Raw genomic sequence first — 25,860 nt, 5'->3', positions numbered from 1 at the left:
CCGGCCTTCATGGTCGAATTGCTGCAAAGAAGAAGAGACTTGCTTGGACCAAGAAATACAAGCAATGGACATTAGACCGTTGGAAATGTGCCCTTTGTTCTGGAGTACAAATTTGTGAGACGCGGTGGGGGTGAACGGATGATCTCCGAATGTCTATTTTTCACCGTAAAGCATGGAGGAGGTTTTATGGTGTGGGGGTGCTTTTCTGGTGACACTGTCCGTGATTTATTTTGAATTGAAGGCATATTTAACCAGCATGGCTACCACAGCATTATGCAGCGATACACCATCCCATGGTTTGGGCTTAGTGAGACTATCATTTGTTTTTCAACAGGACAATGACCCAACACACCTCCAGGCTGTGTAAGGGCTATTTTACCAAGAAGGAGAGTGATGGATTGCTGCATCAGATGGCCTGGACTCCATAATCCCCCAACCTCAACCGAATTGAGTGCTCAGCATATGTGGGAACTCCTTCAAGACTGTTGACAAAGCATTCCAGGTGAAGCTGGTTGAGAGGATGCCAAGAGTGTGCAAAGCTGTCATCAAGGAAAAGGGTGGCTACTTTGAAGAATCTCAAATATAAAATGCATTTTATTTATGATTCCATATCTGTTATTTCATAGTTTTAATGTCTTCAATATTATTCTACAATGTAGAAAATAGTAAAAATAAATAAAAACCCTTGAATGAGTAGGTGTTCTAAAACTTTTGACCGGTAGTGTATGTATAAGCTGGAAGTAGAAGACTAAGTGTGCTTCTACATCTGCATTGCTTGCTGTTTGGTATTTTAGGATGGGTTTCTGTACAGCACTTTGTGACATCGGCTGATATAATAAGGGATTTATAAATACATTTGATTGATTCATTGTTTTCCATTAGTTTACTCCAATTAGGGGAGGTAGGGTTGGGGAAAAATAATAAAGGAAAATATGTATATTTTTAAATTATATATATACTGTATATATATTTACAAAACATTATATGGGGGATTGGAAATGATGCAGACAATTACCTTGATGGAAGCCACAATCTATCTGCATTATTGAAGCTGATCTACCCTATAAAAATAAAAAATGTACTTGATTTGACACCTGCACAGGATACAGCAGGTACTGAGCTACAGAAATAGGGCTGAAGGATGAAGGCTAGAGAGGTCAGAGTGGCTCTGAAAGAGATGCAATTTTCCCTCCAACTCCTTACAACACAACAGGCAAAGAGAAGAGTGGACACAGACACAGAGTAAAGCTTGGGTTGTGTGTTGTGTAGGACTAAGGCCACATTGGACAAAGGGGACGGCTGCTCAAACTGCCATGGATGGGAGGTTGCAGCTGGAGGAATAAAGTCCTAGAAAAGTGTGTGTGTGTGTGTGTGTGTGTGTGTGTGTGTGTGTGTGTGTGTGTGTGTGTGTGTGTGTGTGTGTGTGTGTGTGTGTGTGTGTGTGTGTGTGTGTGTGTGTGTATTTGCACGCTTGTGTACAGTATGTGCAGTATTTTGTACTGTGTAATACCACCTGTCATGTAAATACATTGGTATTAGGAACAAAATGTAAAATGTTTCGAGAGTTTTGTTCCCATTGTGGAGTCCAGTGAGTAGCTGACAGTTAAATCGTTCCTCTCTCACATAGAATACTTTTGTTTTAAAGATGCAGTTTATTTTACACATAATTTATCTTGTAAAGATAACCTATTGCATTTGATTTGGCCATAAGCGCCTCTTCAAGAAATATTGGTGCATGACTCCTCACCAGATTCAGAGCATGACGCCTCAACAGCGTTGTAGGAATGTGTTGGTGTTGCACAGATATACAGCCCATGAATCATCATACCACACCTGGAAAATCATACTAGCAGAGCATAATGACAGAGCAACCCCTGTAAGTTGTTTACTTCTGTCAAGTCATTACCACACCTAATCACATGTTGATATTCCGAAAATTGCCATAAAAGAATCTTGTGCAAGCCAATGCGTTTTTGATTGATGATGAAAACAAAGTGTGACTGTACAGGCCTATTCAGAATCAACGCCTAGCCTACTGTTTTTAGAACAGTACTATGCTGAACAAGAAATCGGAAGGCATGCATGTTCAGGGCCGCATTCATTTAGCTTGTAGGCTTTGAACCACAACCCCCATTTTTAAGACCACAGGGTTTCAAATAGTGGCTTAATTAACAGACTTGTTCCTGTATAATGTCTGCAATGTGTGTTGTTTCTCTGTTGCATGGGTGCTTTCTAATGTACATATAGATGTAGGATTTTAATTTGAGCCAGTTTGCTACAACAGGAAAATATTCCAGGAAATGTGAATTATTATGTGTATTATAATCAATATACATTTTTTGTAGGGGTTTATATTTTTCGTTAGGGCAAATCAAGTCTGACATTTTAAAGTGGAATTTACAAACTTTAGAAGCCTTTTTAAACCTTGAATACACTACAATTTAGCTAAATTCCCAGCGACAAAAGAGTGATCAAATTAAGATCCTACATCTGTATATTCAATTAGGCTAGCAAGAGCGAAGAAGAAATAAAAACCCGGCCCCTGCAGCGAGTTGTCTAGTTTCAGCACCTTGATCACTTCCGCTCTCTTCGGTAGTTCATAGTAGCAGGTGCGTCCCGCACTCTGTGTGGCTCTGCTAGGCACGGCGCTGGACTGTTTGGCTTGCAGCAGAGAGCTTGGGACAGGCAGAACATTAAAGGTGGTGGGATAAACGAGAGAACACAGCTACCCAATGAAATGTTTCCCTATACAATGAAATATGGGACTCAAACAAGAGGCGAGAAGCTGTAGCCAGAGGTCTCTTTACCCAACATGTTCTCTTCCCACGTACAGGGTGATAACGCTTTGTCCACAAAATAGATAATATTCTCTAAAAGCACCGTTTGTATCATTATTTGGAAAGGCCTATATGACTCTCTACGCACACCCTTATCATAGTATACGTGAATGCTACCTGGTTGTATTAATAATAGGGTATTATCATAGGCCTAAAGGAAAATATGAGGCAGGCAAGTACTATAGGCTACAAACCCATGTTGACTACTCATCAACAGTTGGTAGGTTGAATTTGAGCAATTTAACAGTTTCAGATATGTAAATTAGTAGGCACACCAAGTGCGCGTGTCGTCTATTTTCGCGCCTTATTTACTTGTTGTTGACGGGGAGTAGCCTATATGTCTATGTTCATTGGTACTAACAACATACGAACTGAAATGTTTAGGAGTTCTTAAACGGAGAGTCAAGAAAATAAGATTTGGTGAGAAAAATAAATAGCGAGCCCCGATAGCTTTGGGATTAAGACCGAGAACGAGTCCAAGCTTTGCTGCCACTTTCGCCTGCCAAGAGCGGCGGGGGTCCCCTTGGTGGCCCGGGCTCTCCCCCTTTCTCTCCCAACAAGCTGAACGGCCTCCCCTGGCTACATAAATTGCTGCTTTATTATCATGTAGAGTCACCATTTAATACCAACCATTTCACATTCTACAATCTACGGTTGGATATGGATGGATAATCCTACTGCTCCCAAATTGATGCATGCATGCACGCGCTACAACCTCACTGGTTATCACATGTTTTTTTGTTGCTCTATGTAAGGTTAGCTAATTGCTATAGGCCTTGTTTTATCCGTGCAAGTATGTTTTTTGGTTGAAAACATTGATTAGGATGATGGTGGCGGTGGTGATAATGGTGAAAGATGCTAAGGAGTAGGATGAAATAATAACAATACATAATACATATTAATACATCATTCGTTAGACAGAATGATAAATAATAACAATATTGATAGGCCTATAAAACTCAAACAAACTCATACAAATATGACAGTCATGTATTTTAGTAAAACTTGAAATATTGTCAGTTTCTTGCCATAAAGCAGGTGCCATAAAGCAGCAGCTATTTTCACATTTATCATAAACAACACGTTTCTTAGTTATTTATGTTGGCCTACAGCAACAATGTGCAATTGAAATGATATTATTATGAATGCATAAAGTTGCCAATCCATGTTGTTCATGAGGTTGTTGTTGTTCAGATTAAAACGTTATCTTAAATGAGAATGCGTAATGGGCCCAAATTAACACCTGCTTAACCAACTCATTATAGCCCTATACTACAAATGCTCAAACGCAGTTTTAAACCAGCCTCACATTTCCACTAACAACCATTAGCGTCTGCATGATGTTTGCAATGCCGCAACTAACTAAATGATGATCTGGGTAAATATTGAAATTCCCTTCGATTGGTGGCTACTCTGTTAAAGCGGCGGGCGACTCAGCTTTCCCTATTGATGAGGCCCCGCTATCTTAATCCTGTGCATTTCCCTGTAAATAGCTTTCTGCATGAGAAAGGGCCTGCCTAGGTCCCCCTACCCTCCCGTCCCCTCCACTCCACACACACACAGAGGGAGAGACAGATGATAATGCAGGGAGGGTTTTGTAGCATTAGCTCTTGTTCAGCTACTCCCATCGCATCCCATTCAGGGTCATTTAAGGCGGGTATCATGTCATGTAAAGACGGCCCCCTCACTTTGTAGGCCGCTTTAGAAAGGTGTTGGCTAATAGGCATCAACTCCATTAGGTCATCTTGTCAAAGACCGAAGAAGAAGTGAAAAGAAGAAAGAAAATGGAAGATGATCCGCAGGTTTTTGTTTTGTGCCTTGGTGTCTATAGAAGCTTCATTTAGCTTTCAATTTGTGGGGATTCAATTAAACCAATCAAAACTTGAATTTCCTCTAAATAACATGTCTTAATTGGCCCAATTGTAACAGAGAAAGATCTTGTTGATTGGTGATATTAGACAAAATGCATGTTTGGTTTTTTATATGGCCCAGGTAGTTTAGTCTATGTAATTCGTCGGCTGGTGCTCCATTTCTTGAAGCGTCGGGTGGGGATTGTCCCTAAAATCCATTCACCCCAAGAGCTTGATCATTGAGCTACAGTTGACAAATAGAAAATGGCAGATTGTAGACCTATTTACACCGTTTAGGTCCATTCTATAACAGGGCAGTAACAAAACAAGTGACCAGTGAGTGATATGTTTGCCAAAATATCATGTCCCTCTCCGCAAAGTTAAAGTTTATTAGCCTATTTCTGCAAGCATGGTTTATGTTTTGGGTCAACCTGAAGGTAGGCTACCGACCATTATTTAAAGAGGTAACCATGACAACTTGAGTCCTGATTGGCCACCCAGGCACGGGAATTAAGGAGAGCGTCACCCAATCTGAATACGGATGCGCCTGGCGCCCGCAGAGCCGGGCACAGTGATGCGAAAAGTGTCGACGTGAGGTGAGCGGAGGCGAAGAAGTGGAACCTAAAAACAAAAAATGACAACAACAACAACATAATAATAATAATAGGCTACAGCCCATGTAACATATTCTCTACAGCGGGGACGAACAGGCTTTCCACGTGTCCATTTTTACGCAGCCCGTCAATGAAGAAGAGGACTATAGGTGCTTTTTAAATTCATATTTTTTCGTTTGGATTCTGGATTGTGACAAGTGCTAGGACAGAACAGGACAGGGGCTTCCAGACCCAGGAGTACAGTAGAGGAACTTCGGGGAGTGTTCGCCTATAGCCTGCCTTTAAACGGTAGTGGAGAGGGGCTTCTCCCCACCCATCCACCCACCTGACAGAACATTCGCGCCTGCTTTGTCCACAACCCCGGAGCCAAGACGTTGCTGCGCGGAGAGCCGCGTGGCCCCAGACCCAGCACCGGAGTCCGCGTGGGAAGGTCGGCCCTCGTTATCCTCCAGACGGGTGGGATGATGGTCCACTGCGCGGGGTGCGACAGGCCCATCCTGGACCGGTTCCTGCTCAACGTGTTGGACCGAGCCTGGCACGCCAAGTGCGTCCAATGCTGCGAGTGCCACTGTAACTTAACCGAGAAGTGCTTCTCGCGTGATGGGAAGCTTTATTGTAAAATTGACTTTTTCAGGTAAGGATTCAGATTGGTGATTTATGCGAAAAAGCAGGTATGCCAAAAACTCTGTGAACTCACCAGGGAGAATTATAACCCTGCTGCTTCTGAATATTTGTTTGTCTGTTTTTTGTTAGTAAGTGTCTTAAAATGCTGAAATTGATTGAATGTCACACAATGATCAAAATAGCGCTCGTTATAGCGTCACTCACATAATGAATTAACCATCATGATATTATTCTGTAGGCCTACACATTGTTTCGTGGAAATGGATATGGTTCGCCAAGGCCTACTTCACATGATGGCCTATAATTCCCCTATAGGCAAGATAGCCTATCAGTTATTAGAATTGTTTTAGAATGTCACTTCAAATTATTCAATTTCAAGCCTTGCAGAAATAATATTGTAACCACAAAAATACTATCATTATTAGGCCTATATAAATGTATATAATTTCAAAGTTATGAGTTCATTCTAGAGCTCTGAATATCACAAATATATTTAGCATGTTGACAGAACTAATTAATCATAGCCTGAAATGTCCACGTTATCACTCTTTGTCCGCTTGAGTTTTACATGAAGAGGGTGTTTTTTAGAGACACAAAGTGTGTTTTCTGACAATATGAATCATAACCTTTATTCCTAATATTTATTATGACAAATAATATCACTTTTATTTATAAATCAATATTATTGGTGGGGTTGAATATTATGTCGGCTTGAATATTCACTTCTCTGAATTCTCTTCTCTCCATGCACATGGAGGCAGTTGAAATCTATTTATAATATGCATTTTCCTCTCACCTGTACTCTCTGTTTCCACTATTGTTTGGTCCAATAGATTTTAAAACTTAACCATTAGGCCTACACCAGCCGCTCAGTTCTTCAAAGTGGTAATTCAGTGATAAGTGTAGGCCCTTGTTTGTGTACGCGCACTCTCATAGCATCATACCAATTAGTTATGTGTCAGCTTTTTTCCCCCTCCTGTACAAATTGTTTAATGACATGTGAGGCCCAGTATTTAAGCTTTTGTGAAGGCGATGTTGGCCTCAAACGGCCTTGACCATCATATTAGCCGGCTTCCATCCGTGGATTTAAATGGCCGAACAATTAGCCAGGCGAAACAGTAATCACCCTAATGTGGCCATTTGTTGTGTAAGTAGTGCTGTGTCCTCGCCGAGCCGTGCATGTGAAAGGGTACAGTGGAGCGATACTATTGCAAATGGCTGGAGAGAGAGACAGAGAAAGAGAGAGGGATTCTGATAAAAAATAAAGGGGGCTTGCCTCGATCGCTCGCCCCCGTCCTCCCACCCCCCACACACACCCTCAAACACACACTACCTCCAATAATCGTATTATAATTGAAATATTTTCAATTCCTGTATTTGTTTCGTCCTGAGGCGACGCCATGTTGATGAGAGATTACCAAATCACCATGAGAGGCGCGTGATGAGGTTTCTGGCTCGTGATGAGGTGGATTAGGCCTATTTATTTCACATCGGAGGGAAACACTAAAGTACAATGCATGGTGGGAGAAAAACATAATAAGGTTTCCCATTCCCCATCACTATATGTAGCACATATTTTTTCTTCCAGTGAAACACTTCATTTTCAACTGATTTACCTTGGCGACTTATCCCCGGAAACGATGAGACGTTGAGTGAGGCTGTTATATAGTCGCCTGTCTATCCAAATAATACAAGTATATCCACTATGCTTTTTTTTGCACGTGAAGAGGGTGAATGTGGATTAACAGGAGATTTCACGCTAAAATGTTCCTAGTCCGTTTAATCCTCGGATATCTCTGTAGTCACAATGTGATGACTGTCACTAATACGTTCTGCGTGGGTTTATTGTTAAAAACAAGAATTATGTTTTTTCTCAGTCTAGCGCAGGTGCTACATTTTAGGCTATATTATGTATCAAGAGTAGTCTGTTAGATTTTAACGAAAATTATTTCGAAATAGCCTACCCCTTCTTCAGTCATGGCAAATATGTAATACAATGAAACAAATGTATAAAATAAAAACAATACATTATAACTACTATAGAATATGTTTAGTCATTGTTGTAAGTGTTTTGTCATTGCGATTTCGTAATTTTCTTGGAACAAACACTTCAAAACAGGCTACGCACCAAACCTTCTGCATTGCCCACAGTTGCAAAATTCGTTATGGGTCTACATGTCTAATAGGCATATACATTATTAAAAAAAAAAAAGTTAGAACAGTTAAATGAAATGTCCATCTCAAATTCATATTTTTTTTGTATGTATTTCTGTGTCGTGGGGATTTCACATCAACCCCCCTCTCCTCTCTCCCTTTATTTTCAGGAGGTTTGGGACGAAGTGCGCGGGCTGCCTCCAAGGCATCTCTCCCAGCGATCTTGTGCGCAAGGCGCGCAGCAAGGTGTTCCATCTCAACTGCTTCACGTGCATGGTGTGCAACAAGCAGCTGTCCACGGGCGAGGAGCTCTATGTCATCGACGAAAATAAGTTTGTGTGCAAAGAAGACTACCTAAGCTCAGGGGCTATCAAGGAAGTCAATTTGAATTCAGGTAGCCTAATTATAGCTAAGGGTTTCAAAAGTGCGTCTACAGAAGACATTCTACAGTAGACATTCTAGACGGTCTACTAATGTTAGGCTATTGCATGGATACGAAAATATCAATGGTCTGTTGGTCTTGTTCTTGGAAAAATTCTACACGGTTGTCTGAAAATAATGGACCTTTCTTTCTTAGTAGCTTAAGCCTATCCCCCCCCCCCCCCCCCCCTCAAAAATTTAAGCGGTATATTATAGTCTGCATTTGTATTTGAAAGCAACGAGCATCATTTAAAGCGGGTTGTTTTTTGGAAGACTGTTTTGGCCACCTACGTTAACTGATTAATTTGTGTGTATTTATTTACTGATCGTTTCAACGTGGGATCCCATCCCATACACGGGGGAATGGTGGAGCATTAAGACTATTTGTGCACGATGAGAAACGCCTTAATACTACTACACGGTTGTATTTGTTGGATTCCTAAAATAGGATAGGCCCAAACCACATATTCACATATGATTTACCGAACTAAAATGCATGAATTCGAAATCATATTGTGTTACTATGCCATTTAAATTGTTTCATCCAGAGCCATAACCTAGGCCTATATCAAGTCCTACAATAGGCCTCCGTCAGGTAATTCAAAACCATGGACATGCATGTCTGCGTGTTAGCTCTGGCTCTGCATTCGTTGGAGTATCGTCTGCGTCCAATCTGAAGTAGCCTAGTCTTGTAGATGTATATGAATTTGGGGATTCTATTCTATATTCTAGCTTACTTTCCCATTTTAGCTGCAGTGCCGTAGGCCTACATGGTCCAACATGTGTAGCCTATGGAGAATTCGGCTGCAAGTTACTTCCTCGCCTAATAAATAAATATCTCTAAAATGTCGTTATTCAACATGGCCTTGATATTGTTAAAATATTAGGCCTACACTTTGGAGTGTTTGGAACTAAAATGTGCAAGTCAACAACTTTCAGAAAAGCTTGTGTTTATGGGGTTCTCAGGCTCCCATCACTGCCATTCGATTTTGTCTTTGGATCAACAAGGTGAGGAATAACATTGGTATCCTGGAAAGACGTGACATTGAATTTGACCCCTCGTTGGGTGTCTGTAGCTGCAAATGTGAACATACTGACATTCTCGCCGCCGCAATGGGCCGTGTATAGGGCATGTGTAGCCTAGCGTTTGATGATGTTCCCCAACAAAGCATCTCCGCTTCGCTGAATGCATCTGACCATAGCTCAGTCTTATCAACGCTATAAATTCCTGTCAGATGAATGGCTCAAACAGCCCTCCCCTCGGACAATGACATGCTGTTATCGTGCGACGCAGCGGGTCCTTGGGGATCAGCCTAGCCCCCTTTTTTTGTTTCACATTACATGCATAATTTCTCTTTCATTATCTCGATCGCTTAGGTCACACGCGGGCAGTGTCGAGATGGTTACACCTGTTTTATTTGTGAAGATTTAAATTTGTAAATCCAGGTATTTAGTCTGTTTCATATTGGTTACATTGGCAAAGTGTAGGCTATTTTATATATGTATATATATATATTATATATATACGGAAGTGAAAAGGGCTTCCATATTTGTATTTTGTGAGGCGTCATTGTTCCACATATTCTAGTTTATTTGTGATTAGATAGGCTACAGCAATAATCTAGTAGTAGGTCCCATGACACCTCCGATTGAAACCTTTCCATTCTCTCCCGTCCCCCAGTGTCATCATGCACAGACAGAAGTTTATCGCCGGACCTCCAGGACCCGATACAGGACGACACAAAAGAGACGGACAATTCCATGTCCTCAGATAAGGACATGAACAATAACGAGAATGAGGAGCAGAATTCGGGCACGAAGCGGCGAGGCCCGCGGACCACCATCAAAGCCAAGCAGCTGGAGACGCTGAAGGCTGCCTTCGTGGCCACGCCGAAACCCACACGACACATTCGGGAACAGTTGGCCCAGGAGACGGGACTCAACATGCGGGTTATACAGGTAGGAGAGCAGGCTAACTTGAGCATATTCATTGCTGGTTGATGCAGAGCCTGGTTTTTATTTGGACAAGTTAGAATTCCTAATATAAATAGAACATAACTCGATCAAATAGAATAGATTAGAAGCTCTGGGTTGATAATGTTGAGTTTTCAGGTCAAATTGAGAAATAACGTTCTGTGGTTTTTCTCTTTGCTTGTTTGATGAGCACTGCTGAGTTTTGGTAGGCTACATGGTGTAGACAACATGGGCCTGCCTGCTGTATTCACCATTCGTGATGAATTAGTTAGAATAGATCGAGATTTAATTAAAGACGTACTTGACAAAGTGAGAGTGAAAAGAATGTCACAACACAATGTAGGTTATTAACAGTCCGGAAGCCAAAAGTTATTTGAATGAAGTAGACCTATCTTTGGAGGGAAAACGTCTTTGGTAAAAATAAATATGAGAAAAATAACAAGACACGTTCAAGTGAAATGCTGATTGATAAATCCATAAAATCAGCTCGAGAGTTAATGGACCTCCCTCCCCGGGAAATGGAATTGGGTCTAGAAACTACATTACGTATTTTTTGTTTGTGATATTTTTAGTAATATTTTTCTGCACTATCAACTGATCAATTAATATCATTAAGGTTACTATTTCTTACGATTGAGTTGTCGTTTTCTTTATCTCTTATCAATTTAAGATTTTGAATAATCAGACATTAAATTGGCAATTTGACCAGTCTATTTATTGTCTATTGTAGCCTATTTGGACTCCTGTTTGATAGGTTTGGTTTTTTAATTAAAGCAAAAGAAAAATTATGATTTGAATGAATTTGAATGAAAGATGGAAGACATTCGTTTCTTAATATGACATATTGTATTTGCTGTTGATTTCTCGTTTATTATTGAAGTAAGTATAGTACCCGGATTGCCTGCACAGTATGTGCATGTTCAAATATGTAGCATCTCTGTAGCCATAGACCTTCACATTTTAGAAATATAATGCACTGTTAATGCTTTTAACAGCCAATAATTGAACAATAGTGTCATTACAAAAAAAGCCCACAGCACTGCACACAAATACTGTAAACAGCTGTATTTTAACAGGTGCACATGCCAACCAAGACAATTTAGAGGTTTAAATGAGCAGTTCTGGTCAGTCAAGGAAGTATCAGGATTTTTCACTTCCTGAATTGACAAATTAAAACTGAATTGACCTCAAACCCTGTTAGGGAGATCTGATGGGCCTGTGACAACATGTGAGATCATAGTCATTGCTAATGAGAGAGTAATAACATTACTGTTTACCTTCTTGAAGTGGAATATATCCTCACTGCTACTAACCACACTCAGATCTCTAGCCTTTATGTCATAACCACACACATGCACACACACAAACACACACTCTCGGTGTCTGGGTTTAGACTGTGTTAGGGTGATTAGCACCGTCACTGCCAGCTGAGATGTGGCTTTTTGTGTGCTTACAGTAATTACCACTGATTTCACAGATTTACATGCTGTATACCGTACACCCCCCTCGCTCCTCTGTCCTCACTCGTTTACTGCCAGACAATCTCTCCTCTCAGACCAGGCCTTGTAGCATCTTCTCACTTTCATGTCTCCACAACACTGAATCGATCCCATTTATCTCTGATTAGCAACAACATAATGCACTGTGGTATACTGTACAGTGCATTCGGAAAGTATTCGGACCCCTAGACCTTTTCCACATTTTGTTACGTTTACAACCTTATTCTAAAATGTATTCAATTGTTTTCTCACCCCTTATCAATCTACACACAATACCCCATAATGACAAAACAAAAACATGTTTTGATTTTTTTGCAGATGTATATATATATATATATATATATATATATATATATATATATATTACATTTACATAAGTATTCAGACCCTTTACTAAGTACTTTGTTGAAGCACCTTTGGCAGTGATTACAGCCTTGAGTCTTCTTGGGTATGACGCTACAAGCTTGGCACACCTGTATTTGGGGAGTTTCTCTCATTCCTCTCTGCAGATCCTTTCAAGCTCTGTCAATTCGCTGCACAGCTATTTTCAGGGCTCTGGCTGGATCACTCAAGCACATTCAGAGACTTGTCCCAAAGCCACTCCTGCGTTGTCTTGGCTGTGTGCTTAGGGTCACTGTCCTGTTGGAAGGTGAACCTTCGCCCCAGTCTGAGGCCCTGAGAGCTCTAGAGCAGGTTTTCATCAAGGATATCTCTGTACTTTGCTCCGTTCATCTTTGCCTCGATCCTGACTAGTCTCCCAGTCCCTGCCTCTGAAAAAAATCCCCACGGCATGATGCTGCCACCACTATGCTTCACCGTAGGGATGGTACCAGGTTTCCTCCTCAGGCCAAAGAGTTCAATCTTGGTTTCCTCAGAACAGAGAATTTTGTTTCTCATGGTCTGAGAGTCTTTAGGTGTCAACTGGCAAACTCCATGTCCCTTTTACTGAGTCACTCTACCATAAAGGCCTGATTGGTGGAGTTCTGCAGAGATGGTTGTCCTTCTGGAAGGTTCTCCGATCTCCACAGACGAACTCTAGAGCCGTGTCAAGGTCCTTGGTCACCTCCCTTACCAAGGCCCTTCTCCCCCGATTACTCAGTTTGGCCAGGCGGCCAGCTCTAGGAAGAGTCTTGGTGGTTCCAAACTTCTTCCATTTAAGAATGATGGAGGCCACTATGTTCTTGGGGACCTTCAATGCTGCAGAAATTATTTGGTACCCTTCCCCAGATCTGTGCCTCGACACAATCCTGTCTCGGGGCTCTACGGACAAGTCCTTCGATCTTATGGCTTGGTATTTGCTCTGACATGCATTGCCAACTGTGGGACCTTAAATATTTTTGCTTTGTCATTATGGGGTATTGTGTGTAGATATCTGAGGAAATGTTTGTATTTAATCCATTTTAGAATAAGGCTGTAACGTAACAAAATGTGGAAAAAGTCAAGGGGTCTGAATACTTTCCGAAGGCACTGTATACAGAACCAAGATGGTGGACAGTTACATCACCCCCCAAATGTTTGTTTTTTTGTTTTTTGAATTCTCTAAATACTTTCAATATTATTAATTTCCATGTCGGCTCTATGCCTGGAAATGCCCTTGTTCGGAGCAAAAGTATACCGTATTTCAACATTTCCCAAAAAGTATTTGAAATTCTGGAAATTCTGGATATTGTTGTTAATTTAAATGTAGTGATATCTGACACTTGTCTATAAAAATACACATTTCATATTTTGTTAATATTAATAAGATAAATATTCTTTAAGCCTCAAGGCAAAATATGTTTTTTAAAAAAGCATGAGATTAGCTATAAAACTGCAGGGGGCCCCTGTGAAACTCCTCTACGCCACTGACAACCGCAAGTCAACATTTGCTGCAACCAGCTACTGTCAACAACAAGGTGGAACTCTCAGAATCAAATTATTACATCAGTTCTCAATGCGTATGAAGACAAGCTTGACACACTGCCTGTCACCAAGCTATCCATGCATGAGTATGTCCTTTCTGATGCTATGGACATCCAGTTGAGCTTCAGTTAGTTTTCAGACTTGATTTACTCGTTTTTATTTAGTTCGAATTTTATCAAATCATTTTTATTTCGTTTCAGTTTCAGTTTTAGTTTTCGTGTTAGAGACAGAAAGTAGCCTATGTGTGGGAGGTTAGGAGCCATTTATGTCTTGAGGCCTATAGTTTGCGTTATTGTGGAATGTTACTTCTTGCCACTGGGGGGCAGTAATACATAAGGTGAGGGGTCAGGTCATAGGTTTGGTTATGTTTAAGTTATAAATCAATCTTAATGTGACTTAGATTAAAAAATAGAATTATTGGTTGTCTGACTCAGATTCAGACATTTCTGCCGCACCGTTCAAAGCTATGGCCATCTCTGGTTGTTGTTGGTCAAGGGTATTCACTTGCCTGTTCTGTAATAACTTGATGGTCTTGACTATGTTCGCCCCATTGACAGTTACGACGAGTAGGATCTTCTCCTCTGGTATGTCCCATGCTTCCAATGTCCAGTCAATTACCTCTCTGGTGTGTGGATGCTAAATCCAATGGAGCTTGAGCAGCGCATGCTGTGCCTTTTTGGAGGAGGGGTGATAGAAGCAGGTGATAGAAGCAGGTTGATATGTACAGAAGCAAAAGCCGGCAATCCTTTCTTTATCCATCCGTCTACACACAGGGTTATTTTCTATGCCTCTTTCAGAATCTCCTTCACTTTCTGGGTTGCTGTATCCATTTGCAAAGCAATCAACACGTTTACTCTAGCAGCGCCAGGAGTTCTAAATTTGGGATCAAGTGTTTGGTTGAACTTTCTGAAGGCTGGCTCATCGTACAGTCTCATGGACGTGCCAGACTGGATCAATAAACTAACCAGTGCTTCTTTCTTTTTTTTTACTCCTTTGAATTCAGTTGCCATGTTTCTGCTCTTTTTCATTCCAACTGCTAAAGTTGATTGTCCTACCGTTGCAATTTGCGTGCAGCTACTAAGAGCTGGTGGCTGTCTCACGTTGTCTTAATCCTGAAATGGTTTGTGTGATTCTTTGTGGCCGCTGTTCAGTTTAACTTTGAGATTGGGTTTTCCTTTTTACACTGCACAACAATATAAATGCGACAATTTGAATGATTTTACTGAGCTACAGTTCATATAAGGAAATCAGTCAATTTAAATAAGTTCATTTGGGCCTAATCTATGGATTTCACATGACTGGGATCACAAATATGCATCTGTTGGTCACCGATGGCTTTAAAAAAAAAAGTAGGGGTGTGGATCAGAAAACCAGTCAGTATCTGGTGTGACAAATTTGATTGTGTCCTGTGAAATGTTGTTCCACTCCTCTTCAACGGCTGTGCAAAGTTGCTGGACATTGGAGGGAACTGGAACACAGTTTCGTACACGTTGATCCAGAGCATCCCAAACATGCTCCATGGGTGACATGTCTGGTGAGTATGCAGGCCATGGAAGAACTGGGACATTTTCAGCTTCCAGGAATTGTGTATAGATCCTTGCGAAATGGGACTGGCCATTATCATGCTGAAACGTGAGGTGATGGCGGTTGATGAATGGATCTCACCAACTGTACATTTTAGAGTGGACTTTTATTGTCCCCAGCACAAGGTGCACCTGTGTAATGATCATACTGTTTAATCCGATTCTTAATATGCCACACTTGTCAGGTGAATGGATTATCTTGTCAAAGGAGAAATGCTTGCTAACAGGGATGTAAACAAATTTGTGCACATAATTTGAGAGAAATAAGCTTTTTGTGTGTATGGAAAATTTCTATGACCTTTTATTTATTTCAGCTCATGAAACATGGGAACAGCTACATGTTGCATTTATATTTTTGTTCAGTGTATCTCTGTTCCACACACGCTGCTGACACTACAATACACTTACTTTTGTCCTTTCCAGCAATGTACTCAAGACAATCCCATACAGGGCTTTACCTTTTGCTGTCGCCAATGTTCACGCACACGCTCCACGCTTGCCCTCTTATTTCTTCCCTGTTAGCTATTGATAGCTAGTGATAGTGATGCACAAGCTAGTCCTATTTGAAACCAGCATCTCCTGGCAGCATTAACCCACCAGTTTCAGAAGCATGAAAACCCCATTAGGAAAAAGCTTGAAAAACCCATTACCTTTTTTAGCCCGAAGTTTAGAATTAAAAAAACTAAAACTAAACGTTATTTGATGTTTTTTATTTTAGTTAGTTTTGCAATCAAAGATAATAGTTTCAGTGTAGTTTTTGCTTTTTAAATGTTTGTTATAGTTTCAGTTTTAGTTTACTATAATAACCTTGAGGAGTACCTCATCACCCCATATCTTCCACCAACTACTGATCCTCTGACATTCTGCAAGAAACACAGTCACACATATCCAACACCGCACATCAAATCAAAAATCAAATCAAGTTTATTTTATATAGCCCTTCGTACATCAGCTAATATCTCGAAGTGCTGTACAGAAACCCAGCCTAAAACCCCAAACAGCAAGCAATGCAGGTGTAGAAGCACGGTGGCTAGGAAAAACTCCCTAGAAAGGCCAAAACCTAGGAAGACGCCTAAAGAGGAACCAAGCTATGAGGGGTGGCCAGTCCTCTTCTGGCTGTGCCGGGTGGAGATTATAACAGAACATGGCCAAGATGTTCAAAATGTTCATAAATGACCAGCATGGTCAAATAATAATCAGGAATAAATGTCAGTTGGCTTTTCATAGCCGATCATTAAGAGTTGAAAACAGCAGGTCTGGGACAGGTAGGGGTTCCATAACCACAGGCAGAACAGTTGAAACTGGAACAGCAGCAAGGCCAGGTGGACTGGGGACAGCAAGGAGTCATCATGCCCGGTAGTCCTGACGTATGGTCCTAGGGCTCAGGTCCTCCGAGAGTGAGAAAGAAAGAGAGAAGGAGATTCCAAGAACACAGGATGAGATGTTACTATCCTTTGTGCAAGCACTTCCAAGAGTTCATGAACAGTGAGACTGGTGAAATTTGGGGAGCGCATCGTCAGTAGTGTACCTTTGGTTCCTAGGGTGTTTCGGCCTTTCAAACTATACACCCTCCCCAAAGGCGGCCAGCGACAGGGTGATCAATCCTACGCTTGCGTCCCATTCCCAATTAGTCATAGGAGTTGCATTGTTCTTAATAGCCAACATCACATGGCACTATGCATGGCAGGGGCGTCCTCCTCCCTGAGTCAAGCATTGTTGACCGCATACCTCCTGGCCCTCTCACTTCGGGGCCCAGCTGGGGTCTTTCCTCTTCATCCAGAGCCATTGACTGCTGCCTTCTGCCGCCTCTGATACAGCTTTGATTGCCGAACGCTGGCTCTGGCCCTTAATTCCCAGGTCTCTAAGCAGTCTGGTTGTAGATGTTGCCACAAAACCTCTGCAGCCCACCTCCACTGGTCAGACTTCTGTGTTCCAGCCATGATGCCGTGCTTCGGCAGCATAGCGCAGATGTTTTCGCTCATAAGCCTCATCTACTGAGTCCTCCCAGGGTACTGTGAGCTCAATGATGAAGAACTTCTTGAGCGAACGGAACCAGAGCACCATGTCAGGTCTTAGGGTGGTGGTTGCGATCTCCGGAGGAAACACAAGTTGCCGGCCAATGTCAGCTAGCATTTTCCAGTCGCGGGCCAAGCGCAGCTGGTCTCACTCTAATGGTGTAGAGCCTCTCTTCGGTGGTTTAGCCCCTTCGCGGACAAAGGTCGTCCGTAAGGGGTGTGATGCTGCTGGGGGTGGTAGGGAGTTGGTGGCAGCTCGCTTGTCCTCCAGGGCGGACGCAAGGTTTTTAAGGACTTGGTTGTGACGCCAAGTGTAGCGTCCTTGGGTGAGGCTTGTTTTACACCCTGTGAGAATGTGCCTGAGGTTGGCTGACATGGAACAGAGGGCACAGTCCGGATCTTCACCATACCATTGGTGAAGATTAACTGGTGTTGGAAGGACGTCATATGTTGCTCTGATGGAAAAGCTCAACCGCCTTGCTTCCATGGCCCACAGATCCTTCCAGCTGATCTTCCTCTTCTCCACACTGTCCCATCGAGTCCACTGTCCCTGTTTGGCAAGAGAGACTGCCTTGGCCCACCTTGCAGCCTCCTCCTGATGGCGTACTTCCTGCACTACCATCTTCCGCCGCTCTGGTGCAGTGGCCTTACTCCAAGCAGCACGGCTAGTTAGCCCAAGGCCTCCTCTCCCTTGCTGAACATGACCCACAATGTCAGCATGTCTGAGGGCTGCTGTTGCCTCCTGGACTGCTTTTCCTGGCCTCCGTTTGTGCCCAGTTGCCAAGGTCGGCGCGTTGTTGCTCACCACTGGGTCTCGAGATTCATTCAGTGTCATCTGGAGCCTGGTTTTTGCACACTTGAATTCCTCTGTTAGACTGGTGAGGGGCGGCTTGAGGACACCATCTCCATAGAGGCCTATGGTGGTAAGGCATCGTGGAACTCCGAGCCACTTCTTTAAGTAGCCTGTGACTCCTCTTTCCATCTTCTCCACTGTTGAGATTGGAACCTCATACACTGCTAGGGGCCACAACACCCGGGGTAGGAGACCAAACTGCAGACATCAGGCCTTTAACTTTCCAGGTAGCTGGGTGTTGTCGATGGACTGTAGGCTACTACTGATGTCTTTGCGCAGCTGTCGCACCTGGTCTTTGTCCTTCAGGCTTGCATCATACCACCTTCCAAGGCTTTTTACCGGCTGCTCAGACACTGTTGGGATTTGGTCATCTCCGATGAAGAATTTCAGGTCAGAGAGTACTCCCTTCACAATCGAGATGCTGCGTGACTTGGATGGTTTAATCTTCATACGGGCCCAGCTGATGTTCTCCTCGAGTTTTCTGAGCAGTCTCCTGGTGCATGGGACAGTGGTGGTCAATGTTGTAATGTCGTCCATGTAGGCTCTGAGTGGAGGGAGGCGGAAACCAGAGTCGACTCGCTGTCCACCAGCAACCCATTTTGAGGATCTTATGATAACCTCCATTGACATTATGAATGCCAATGGGGAAATGGTACATCCCGCCATTATACCTACATTCAGGCACTGCCATGAGGTGGTGAACTCTGAGGTGGTGAAGCAGAACTGCAGATCCTGGAAGTACGACTTCACCAGGGTTGTGATGGTGTCCGGTATGTGGAAAAATCTGAAGGCAGACCACAGGAGTTCATGGGGCACAGAGCCAAATGCAATGGCGAGGTCGAGGAAGACTACATGGAGGTCCCTTTTCTCCACCATGGCCATTTGGATCTGGTGCCCGATCATGCTGGAATGTTCCAAGCAGCCAGAGAACCCTGATATTCCTGCCTTCTGTACAGATGTATCGACGTATGCATTCCTTTGCAGGTACTCGGCCATCCTCTGGGCAATGACCCTAAAGAAGATTTTACCCTCGACATTCAGTAAGGAGATTGGGCGGAATTGGCTGATGTTCACTGCATCCTTCTCCTTAGGGATCAGGACCCTGCCTGCCCTACGCCACACTTTGGGTATTATCTTCTTTTGCCAAGCTGTTCTCATAAGCCTCCAGAGGAACCTCAGGACGTCTGGTGCGTTCTTATACACTTTGTACGGGACTCCATTTGGCCCCGGGGCTGATGCTGTTCTTGCCCATCGAACTGTGTTTTCCACCTCTTTCCATGTCGGAGGGCTGGTCTCAATATGATGTTCCGGGGGTTCAATGGGTGGGATATCTGATGGGATGGCCAGATGTTCTTGTCGCTTTGAGTCAAAGTTTGTTGTTATCAGGTGCTCCTCTAGGTCTTTCTTTGTTGTTTTTAGAGCTCCACTTTTTTCCTTCATGAAGAGACTTTTAAGGAACTTGAAGGGATATTTATAAAATCGAGTTCTAGTTTGTTCTTTCTTCCTTCTGCGTTTCCGTAGGTTCTCTGCTCTACGGAGGGATGCCAACCGGGTTTTAATGTCAGCCTGAAGTGCCTCTATGCCCTCCTTTTCCACTTCCGAGGCCTTCTTCCACTGTTTCTTAAGCTGTCTCCTTTCTTAAACGAGGCGCTTGATTTCTTGTTGCCTCCTGGAAACTGGTGGGGTTGGAACCTTTCTCCCGCCTTTTGCCTCTTGCACTCCAAAGCTTTCTGCCCCGTACTCATAGATGATGTCCCCCATCCTCTCCAACTTCTTCTCCACTGTGCCTCGAAGTTTCTTGAGGGTCAAGGTAAGGTCAGTATTCACTGCTTCCCACAACTTCTTGTCACTGGCGCCAGGCCACTTCACATTTGTTTTATTATTAAATGTAACATGGCATCTTGTCATCTTTCATGAGGCACCGATGTAAAGCTTAAGCTGCATATTTGGAATTAAAAAGTGAAATGATATGTTTTGTAATTCAAATTGAACGAATAAGTACATTCAAAACTTTTTTCAAATACGCCCAAATAATAATAAATTTACGTCATTTCGCTGACGCTCTTATCCAGAGCGACTTACATTTAACCTTTTTTTTTATTTAACTAGGCAAGTCAGTTAAGAACAAACTCTTATTTTCAATGACGGCCTAGGAACAGTGGGTTAACTGCCTTGTTCAGGGGCAGAACGACAGATTTGTACCTTGTCAGCTCGGGGATTTGAACTTGCAACCTTTTGGTTACTAGCCCAACGCTCTAACCACTAGGCTACCCTGCCGCCCCAATACTTTTTGTTGTTGTTGAAAATACTGTCTTTCAAATACTTCCAAGGATATGTATTTGTAGTACTGGCAATTACATGCTAATGCTTTCCAAATGGTATTTTCAAATACATTCCAATATTCAACTACTTTTTTTTTCTAAAAAAATCTAAATACTTGTTGTGAAATGTATTGAAATACCTGAGACGGTATTCGAACCCAGGTCTGGTATGTGTGTGTGTAGTAATCCCTAAGCAACGCTCTCTCAAGGGGAGCGAAAGCATTTCCATCAAAATGTACCCTACAGTTAGACTATTGTTCTCAATAGGCAGGTGTCGTCTTTGCTAGGAAAAGCATGGAGAGGAATGCCTAAGTGGTTTTAGGTGTTTTTCTCTGTGTTTTTTCGTTAATCTCCGGCACAGTGGGAATTGTGCCTCTGGTGTAGCCTAGCTGGTGTTAACATGTATTATTATGCAGCGCCGATGCAGAGACAACGAGCAATGTGTTATGTTTTTAGAATGCAAAGTAAGTCCTCCATATGTTGACATATTTCCTCTTCTCCTTTGTTCCTGTACAAAGACAGTTTATTTGACTCCAAGGAGGAGTGACGACTGTGTTTAATGTCTCTGCTGTCTCAGTTGTGTTGTTGTACTGAGGCCTGTTGAGGCACATGGGAAATAGGGACCTATAGAAATGAATGTGTTGCTCGGTGCGTGTTCCTTTGTGTTGCTGACTGATTCCTTGATTTTATTGGATCATTTCAACATATACTGGCATCCATATCACTGGTTACAAAACAGCTCCAGTGTGATTTCTGTTTCTTGGACATGGCTGGGTGTTTGTTGATGACTATGGTGTCTCTCTAACGCTTGAGTCCTGGTTGGAAGTGAACCTCCACTCTGCCTCTCACATACAGCCATAGTCCTCAAAGTGGAGAGGCTGAATATCTTATTTGAATGTGCCTGGGTTGGACGTTGAGGTAGAGACAGTGTCCATCCACGTTTGTTAGTTTACCCCCACTGCCTCCACCCCACATGATCCATATTCCTTATATCTAAGCAGAGCCTTTTAATTCTATTAAGTTATTTCTACAGGCGATGTGCCTAAGAAGAGCTCTTTTCTATACCGGTCTCAAGACAGCAAAAATAATATATATATATATATTTTTAAATGTTGTGGCAGAGCATCTGGGACGACTTTTGAGATAGAAAACTCATCAGGGACCGACCGGTCATAATATCAGAACACAACTCCTACTTTACAGTGCGATACAAAAAGCTGACACGCAGTTTTACTATGACTTCTGTGGTGCATGGCCGAACTAATCAAGTTCGGTGCACTGGAAAACATTTTAAAGGCCTCCCTCTTGTCATCAAAGTGAACATTTTGCAGTTTTATCAGCCAATTTCCTGCAACTCTACACATTTTGCCTTTGGGCAGAGAGAAGATTCTGTAGTTTTAAATCTTAAAATTACAGTGCATTATGTTCAAAAGAAACATTTTGAGGAGTACAAGAAGAATTGAGTTGAAAAAAATGTATCATTGATGTTGTACAGTCCCTGTGAAATGCATTTGGCACATCCAAGAGCTAAGAACACACACTGTGAATGATTAACATTACATTGTATTGCAATCCCTAAACTTTTCCCACAGATCCCTTGTCCAAAATTAATTTAATCTGTTGTAGCTAGCAATACTCATTACACTACAGAATTCAAACTCCTGTATGAGCATAACAAGCCCAGTTAAATAGCACTCCAAGTCTGTGAAATGAACAAAGTAAAAATGGACAAAAACAATGAAGGTCTGAAATGAAGGTGGATTTAATTTGATGGTGATTTGATTTAGATGATGATTAGGTGTGGGCCTTGTCATTTTAACTACCTTGTAGTTTTTCCATTTGCTTTTTGTGTTGTAACACTTAATGTGAAATGGATAATGAATACATCTGGTGATCGTTACTGTCCATTGTAGACAAGTAATGGACTAGAAATGAAGTTAGATTAGATATGACTTTGATTGCGACACTCTGTGTGCTTGACAAGCTTGTGTAAAAATGCAGTATAAACAACAGTTTTTTTTCTCCGTCCATCATTAAAATAGTTTCACTTACTTTGATCTGATAACAATCTTAGATGCTTCTCTGGGTCCTAGGTCCTTATAGACGTGATGTGATCTGATAACTTACTATCTCTTTCTCTATAGGTATGGTTCCAGAACCGTCGGTCTAAGGAGAGGAGGATGAAGCAGCTGAGTGCTTTGGGGGCCCGGCGGCACGCCTTCTTCAGAGGGCCCCGGAGGATGAGGCCCCTGGGAGGACGACTGGAGGACCCAGACATACTGGGGCCTGGGGCCTATGGATACTACACAGGTAAGATACACTCACTGTTTGATTATATAGTGTTGAAATACACTCGCCGTCAATTGCCTTACGTCAGATAGCACGAGGACTCGGTTGAGGACTGTGCAATGCGTAGTAACGCCGTCACCTGTCGCTACGCACCGCTCACTGTTAAAGCTCACAAGTGATCTCTGGTGAAGATTTTAGTGACATGGTTTTCGTCAGGTCATTGCTCGCATCTGTGCTGCCCAGCTCTGTCTAAACTGCAGGGAGACAAGGGTGTTGACTGCTCGTCAAGTGGCCTACTGGAACAACATAGACAATTCTGAAATATAGAAAAGTCAAATGTTGAAATCAAGACATAGAGCATTCCGGAATGGGCTGAAGTGAACAACCACAGAATTCTAAAAACAAAAGCATTTGTCAGTTGATTATCCCAGTAGTACAAAGCTGAAGAGAGATGTTGCTGAGGAATCAGTCATACACTGGACCATAGCAGCCTCCATCCACACTAATAAAAGGGAGCCTTGAAGGATAGAACGGGGAGGGAGGTAGGGAGGGGAGAGGAGAACAAAACCTTAATCTCTTGCTTCTGGCTCCCTCCGTTCTCAGCATGCCTCTTTTCACACCCTTTTGTGCCTTGGTGGAGCCGGGGAGCCTGCTCTACTGTATTAGCAGGGCTACTCCTTCCATCCTTCTGTTCCTCTACTACTGCTGCTGCTTAGAGAGGAGGCTGTGTGTGTGTGTGCGTGCACGTGTGTGTGTGTGTGTGTGTGTGTGTGTGTGTGTGTGTGTGTGTGTGTGTGTGTGTCTATGCGTGTGCATGCGTACACATGTGTGTCTCTCTCTGCCCCTCCCCGTTCCTTCCCCCGGCCGCCCCAGGAGCAGGTTGATTCTCAAGGTCTGTCGTAGCTAGCAAGGTTCTGTTTGTGCGACTCAATAATTAGCTTGTTTATTGTTGAAGAAAATGTGGATTTCGTTGCATTGAAAGTGGATTTATCCTTCCCCTCATTAGGACAATTTGTAACATAAGGTTGGCGCGCTGCTGATTTAGTTATGTAGAGGGGAAACGTTTCTTTGTCAAGTTAGGAACAAAGCATGATGAAATGTTGATTGTCTGTCTGACTACATTTAGCTGATCTTGAAACAACGTGTGTGCTTCCCAGATTGTTGATTTGGGTTGGATTAGTAAGAATGGTTGTTTAACATCAAACCGTACACTAAACAAGACATTATTGAATTTGTGTTTGCTTAGTTATTTTTGCTCTTTCCCTCTGTAGTACTGAAATAAGAACCCGCTCACACTTAAAGCTAAAGTGTGTGGCGTATAACTGAAATGTAGACTCGAAAGTGTGATTTTCATTTCCTTTTAAAAGTTTAGGCGCTTTGAACAATAAAATAAGAAAAACCCTTCAAATGAACTCACAAACGGATGTGTCAGGACTCAAAATTGTATAAATGTGGGACAAAAAAGGAGTTCCCGGGTGAATGTTAGAAGTTTAGCTGTGTTTTGCTCTTTCACTTTTCAGCTATAACAGGGAACTAAACCATTCTCCTCCCCTCCTTGAAATGTTACTTGAGTCTTTATGCAGGTCCGTTTTGTAAAAGTGTGTGAAATTCCATTTCAGTGATTTTGAATGTAGCTATATAGATTGTTTTGTCTGTGTGCTGCACAATGAATTAGATGATTTGTTTTCTATTTGAATAATCGTATCTCCACCCCCCCCCCACCCCCCCACAGAGTACCAGGGCGACTACTACGGAGGAGGGGGAAACTATGACTTCTTCCCCCACGGCCCTCCCTCCTCTCAGGCTCAGTCTCCAGCAGAATCCCCCTATATCCATGGAGGTGCCATGGAGGGCTCTGTGTCAGCCCACCACCCCTCTGATGACCAGAGGTTCACAGACATGATCTCCCATGCAGATACCCCCAGCCCCGAGCCCGGCCTGCCCAGCTCCCTGCAGCCCGTCCCTGGGGAGGTGTATGGAGGAGGGCCCAGCCCACCCTTCTCCCTGGCTAGTAACTCTAGCTACAGCGCCCCCATGTCCCACCCCGGACAGGAGATGGGAGAGACCACCGTCTGGTAGACTAGAGGGGGGGCGTCTGGATCTGGGATCAGGGTTTGGGGGGTGGGGTGGGTGTGAACTTCCCAGTCAATTCAGGAGATGAATTTGAAGACGTTATGAATGAGTTATTATGAATTGAAAAGTGCCGTTTATGTATTTGTTCATTGGGATTTTGAACTGGCTTGCTGAATTGATGGAATGTCCCCCCCCCCCCCCCCCCCCTCGACTCTGAACCTTCACATACGTGAAGGACTGAGGATCCGGGAAGGTCGGTTTTGCTGGAAAAATATGAACTTTGTGGTACTATTCGCCACCCCATTCAGCCCTGGATTGTAGTAGAAATACACATGGTACACCTCTGGGAACCATGAACTGGGATTGAAAAGAAAAGAAAACATGCTTAGGCGGTTCCTCTCGCCCCCATATCTTCCCCTCTCACTCCGAGAAGCAGTGGAGGTATCCATTGCTGGAGACTAAGGACACTTGATATTGAAGAGAGAGATCCAGAAAGAATACAAGCCAAAAGGGACGTTTGATGTATTTTATTTTTTGGTTTCAGAACTGTCTTGGTTTTTCATTCTACTGTTTCTTAAAAGGCACAATGTTGTAGGCCTAACTGGTCAGTTCCTCTTCTGCGTAATGTTTGACTCGTTCTCCTATTGTAATATTGCTTCCAATACAATGCTCAAATACAGACAAATACAATTTTCTGTGTTTTAACTGTTGCTATGTACAACCTCCTTTGCTTTTAGCTTCACTGCCACTAAAATAGAGCAAAGCCGATATCGTCAGGGGATTCATTTGTGGCAGCCATGAAACGTTCTGTTATTAGATAAAGAAATGCTCATTGACAACATTTATGGTGAC

The 25,860-nt window shown here is 42.7% G+C and overlaps 1 protein-coding gene across 1 annotated transcript; it reads left to right on the top strand.

Annotated features, from left to right (window-relative positions):
• Nucleotides 1–4,639: 4,639 nt before the first annotated feature.
• Nucleotides 4,640–25,209, top strand: LOC129818774 (LIM/homeobox protein Lhx5). The gene is made up of 5 exons (XM_055875007.1): nt 4,640–5,935; nt 8,250–8,473; nt 10,181–10,458; nt 22,791–22,956; nt 24,668–25,209. Exons 1-5 carry the CDS (start codon nt 5,763–5,765, stop codon nt 25,012–25,014), a joined length of 1,188 nt encoding a protein of 395 aa, XP_055730982.1. The 5' UTR covers nt 4,640–5,762; the 3' UTR covers nt 25,015–25,209.
• The last annotated feature ends 651 nt before the right edge of the window (nt 25,210–25,860 follow it).

Source organism: Salvelinus fontinalis, chromosome 21 (genome assembly GCF_029448725.1).
Source record: "Salvelinus fontinalis isolate EN_2023a chromosome 21, ASM2944872v1, whole genome shotgun sequence".
Taxonomy (NCBI): domain Eukaryota; kingdom Metazoa; phylum Chordata; class Actinopteri; order Salmoniformes; family Salmonidae; genus Salvelinus; species Salvelinus fontinalis.
Note: the sequence above shows the minus strand (reverse complement) of the source record. Positions and strands in the feature narration are given on the sequence as shown.

Bases quoted from the DNA above. Each gene is read 5' to 3' on its own strand.
- LOC129818774 (XM_055875007.1), top strand. From the start codon at position 5,763: ATGATGGTCCACTGCGCGGGGTGCGACAGGCCCATCCTGGACCGGTTC. The intron at 5,936-8,249 runs GTAAGGATTCAG...CTTTATTTTCAG, and splicing joins TGTAAAATTGACTTTTTCAG to GAGGTTTGGGACGAAGTGCG. The intron at 8,474-10,180 runs GTAGCCTAATTA...CCCGTCCCCCAG, and splicing joins GGAAGTCAATTTGAATTCAG to TGTCATCATGCACAGACAGA.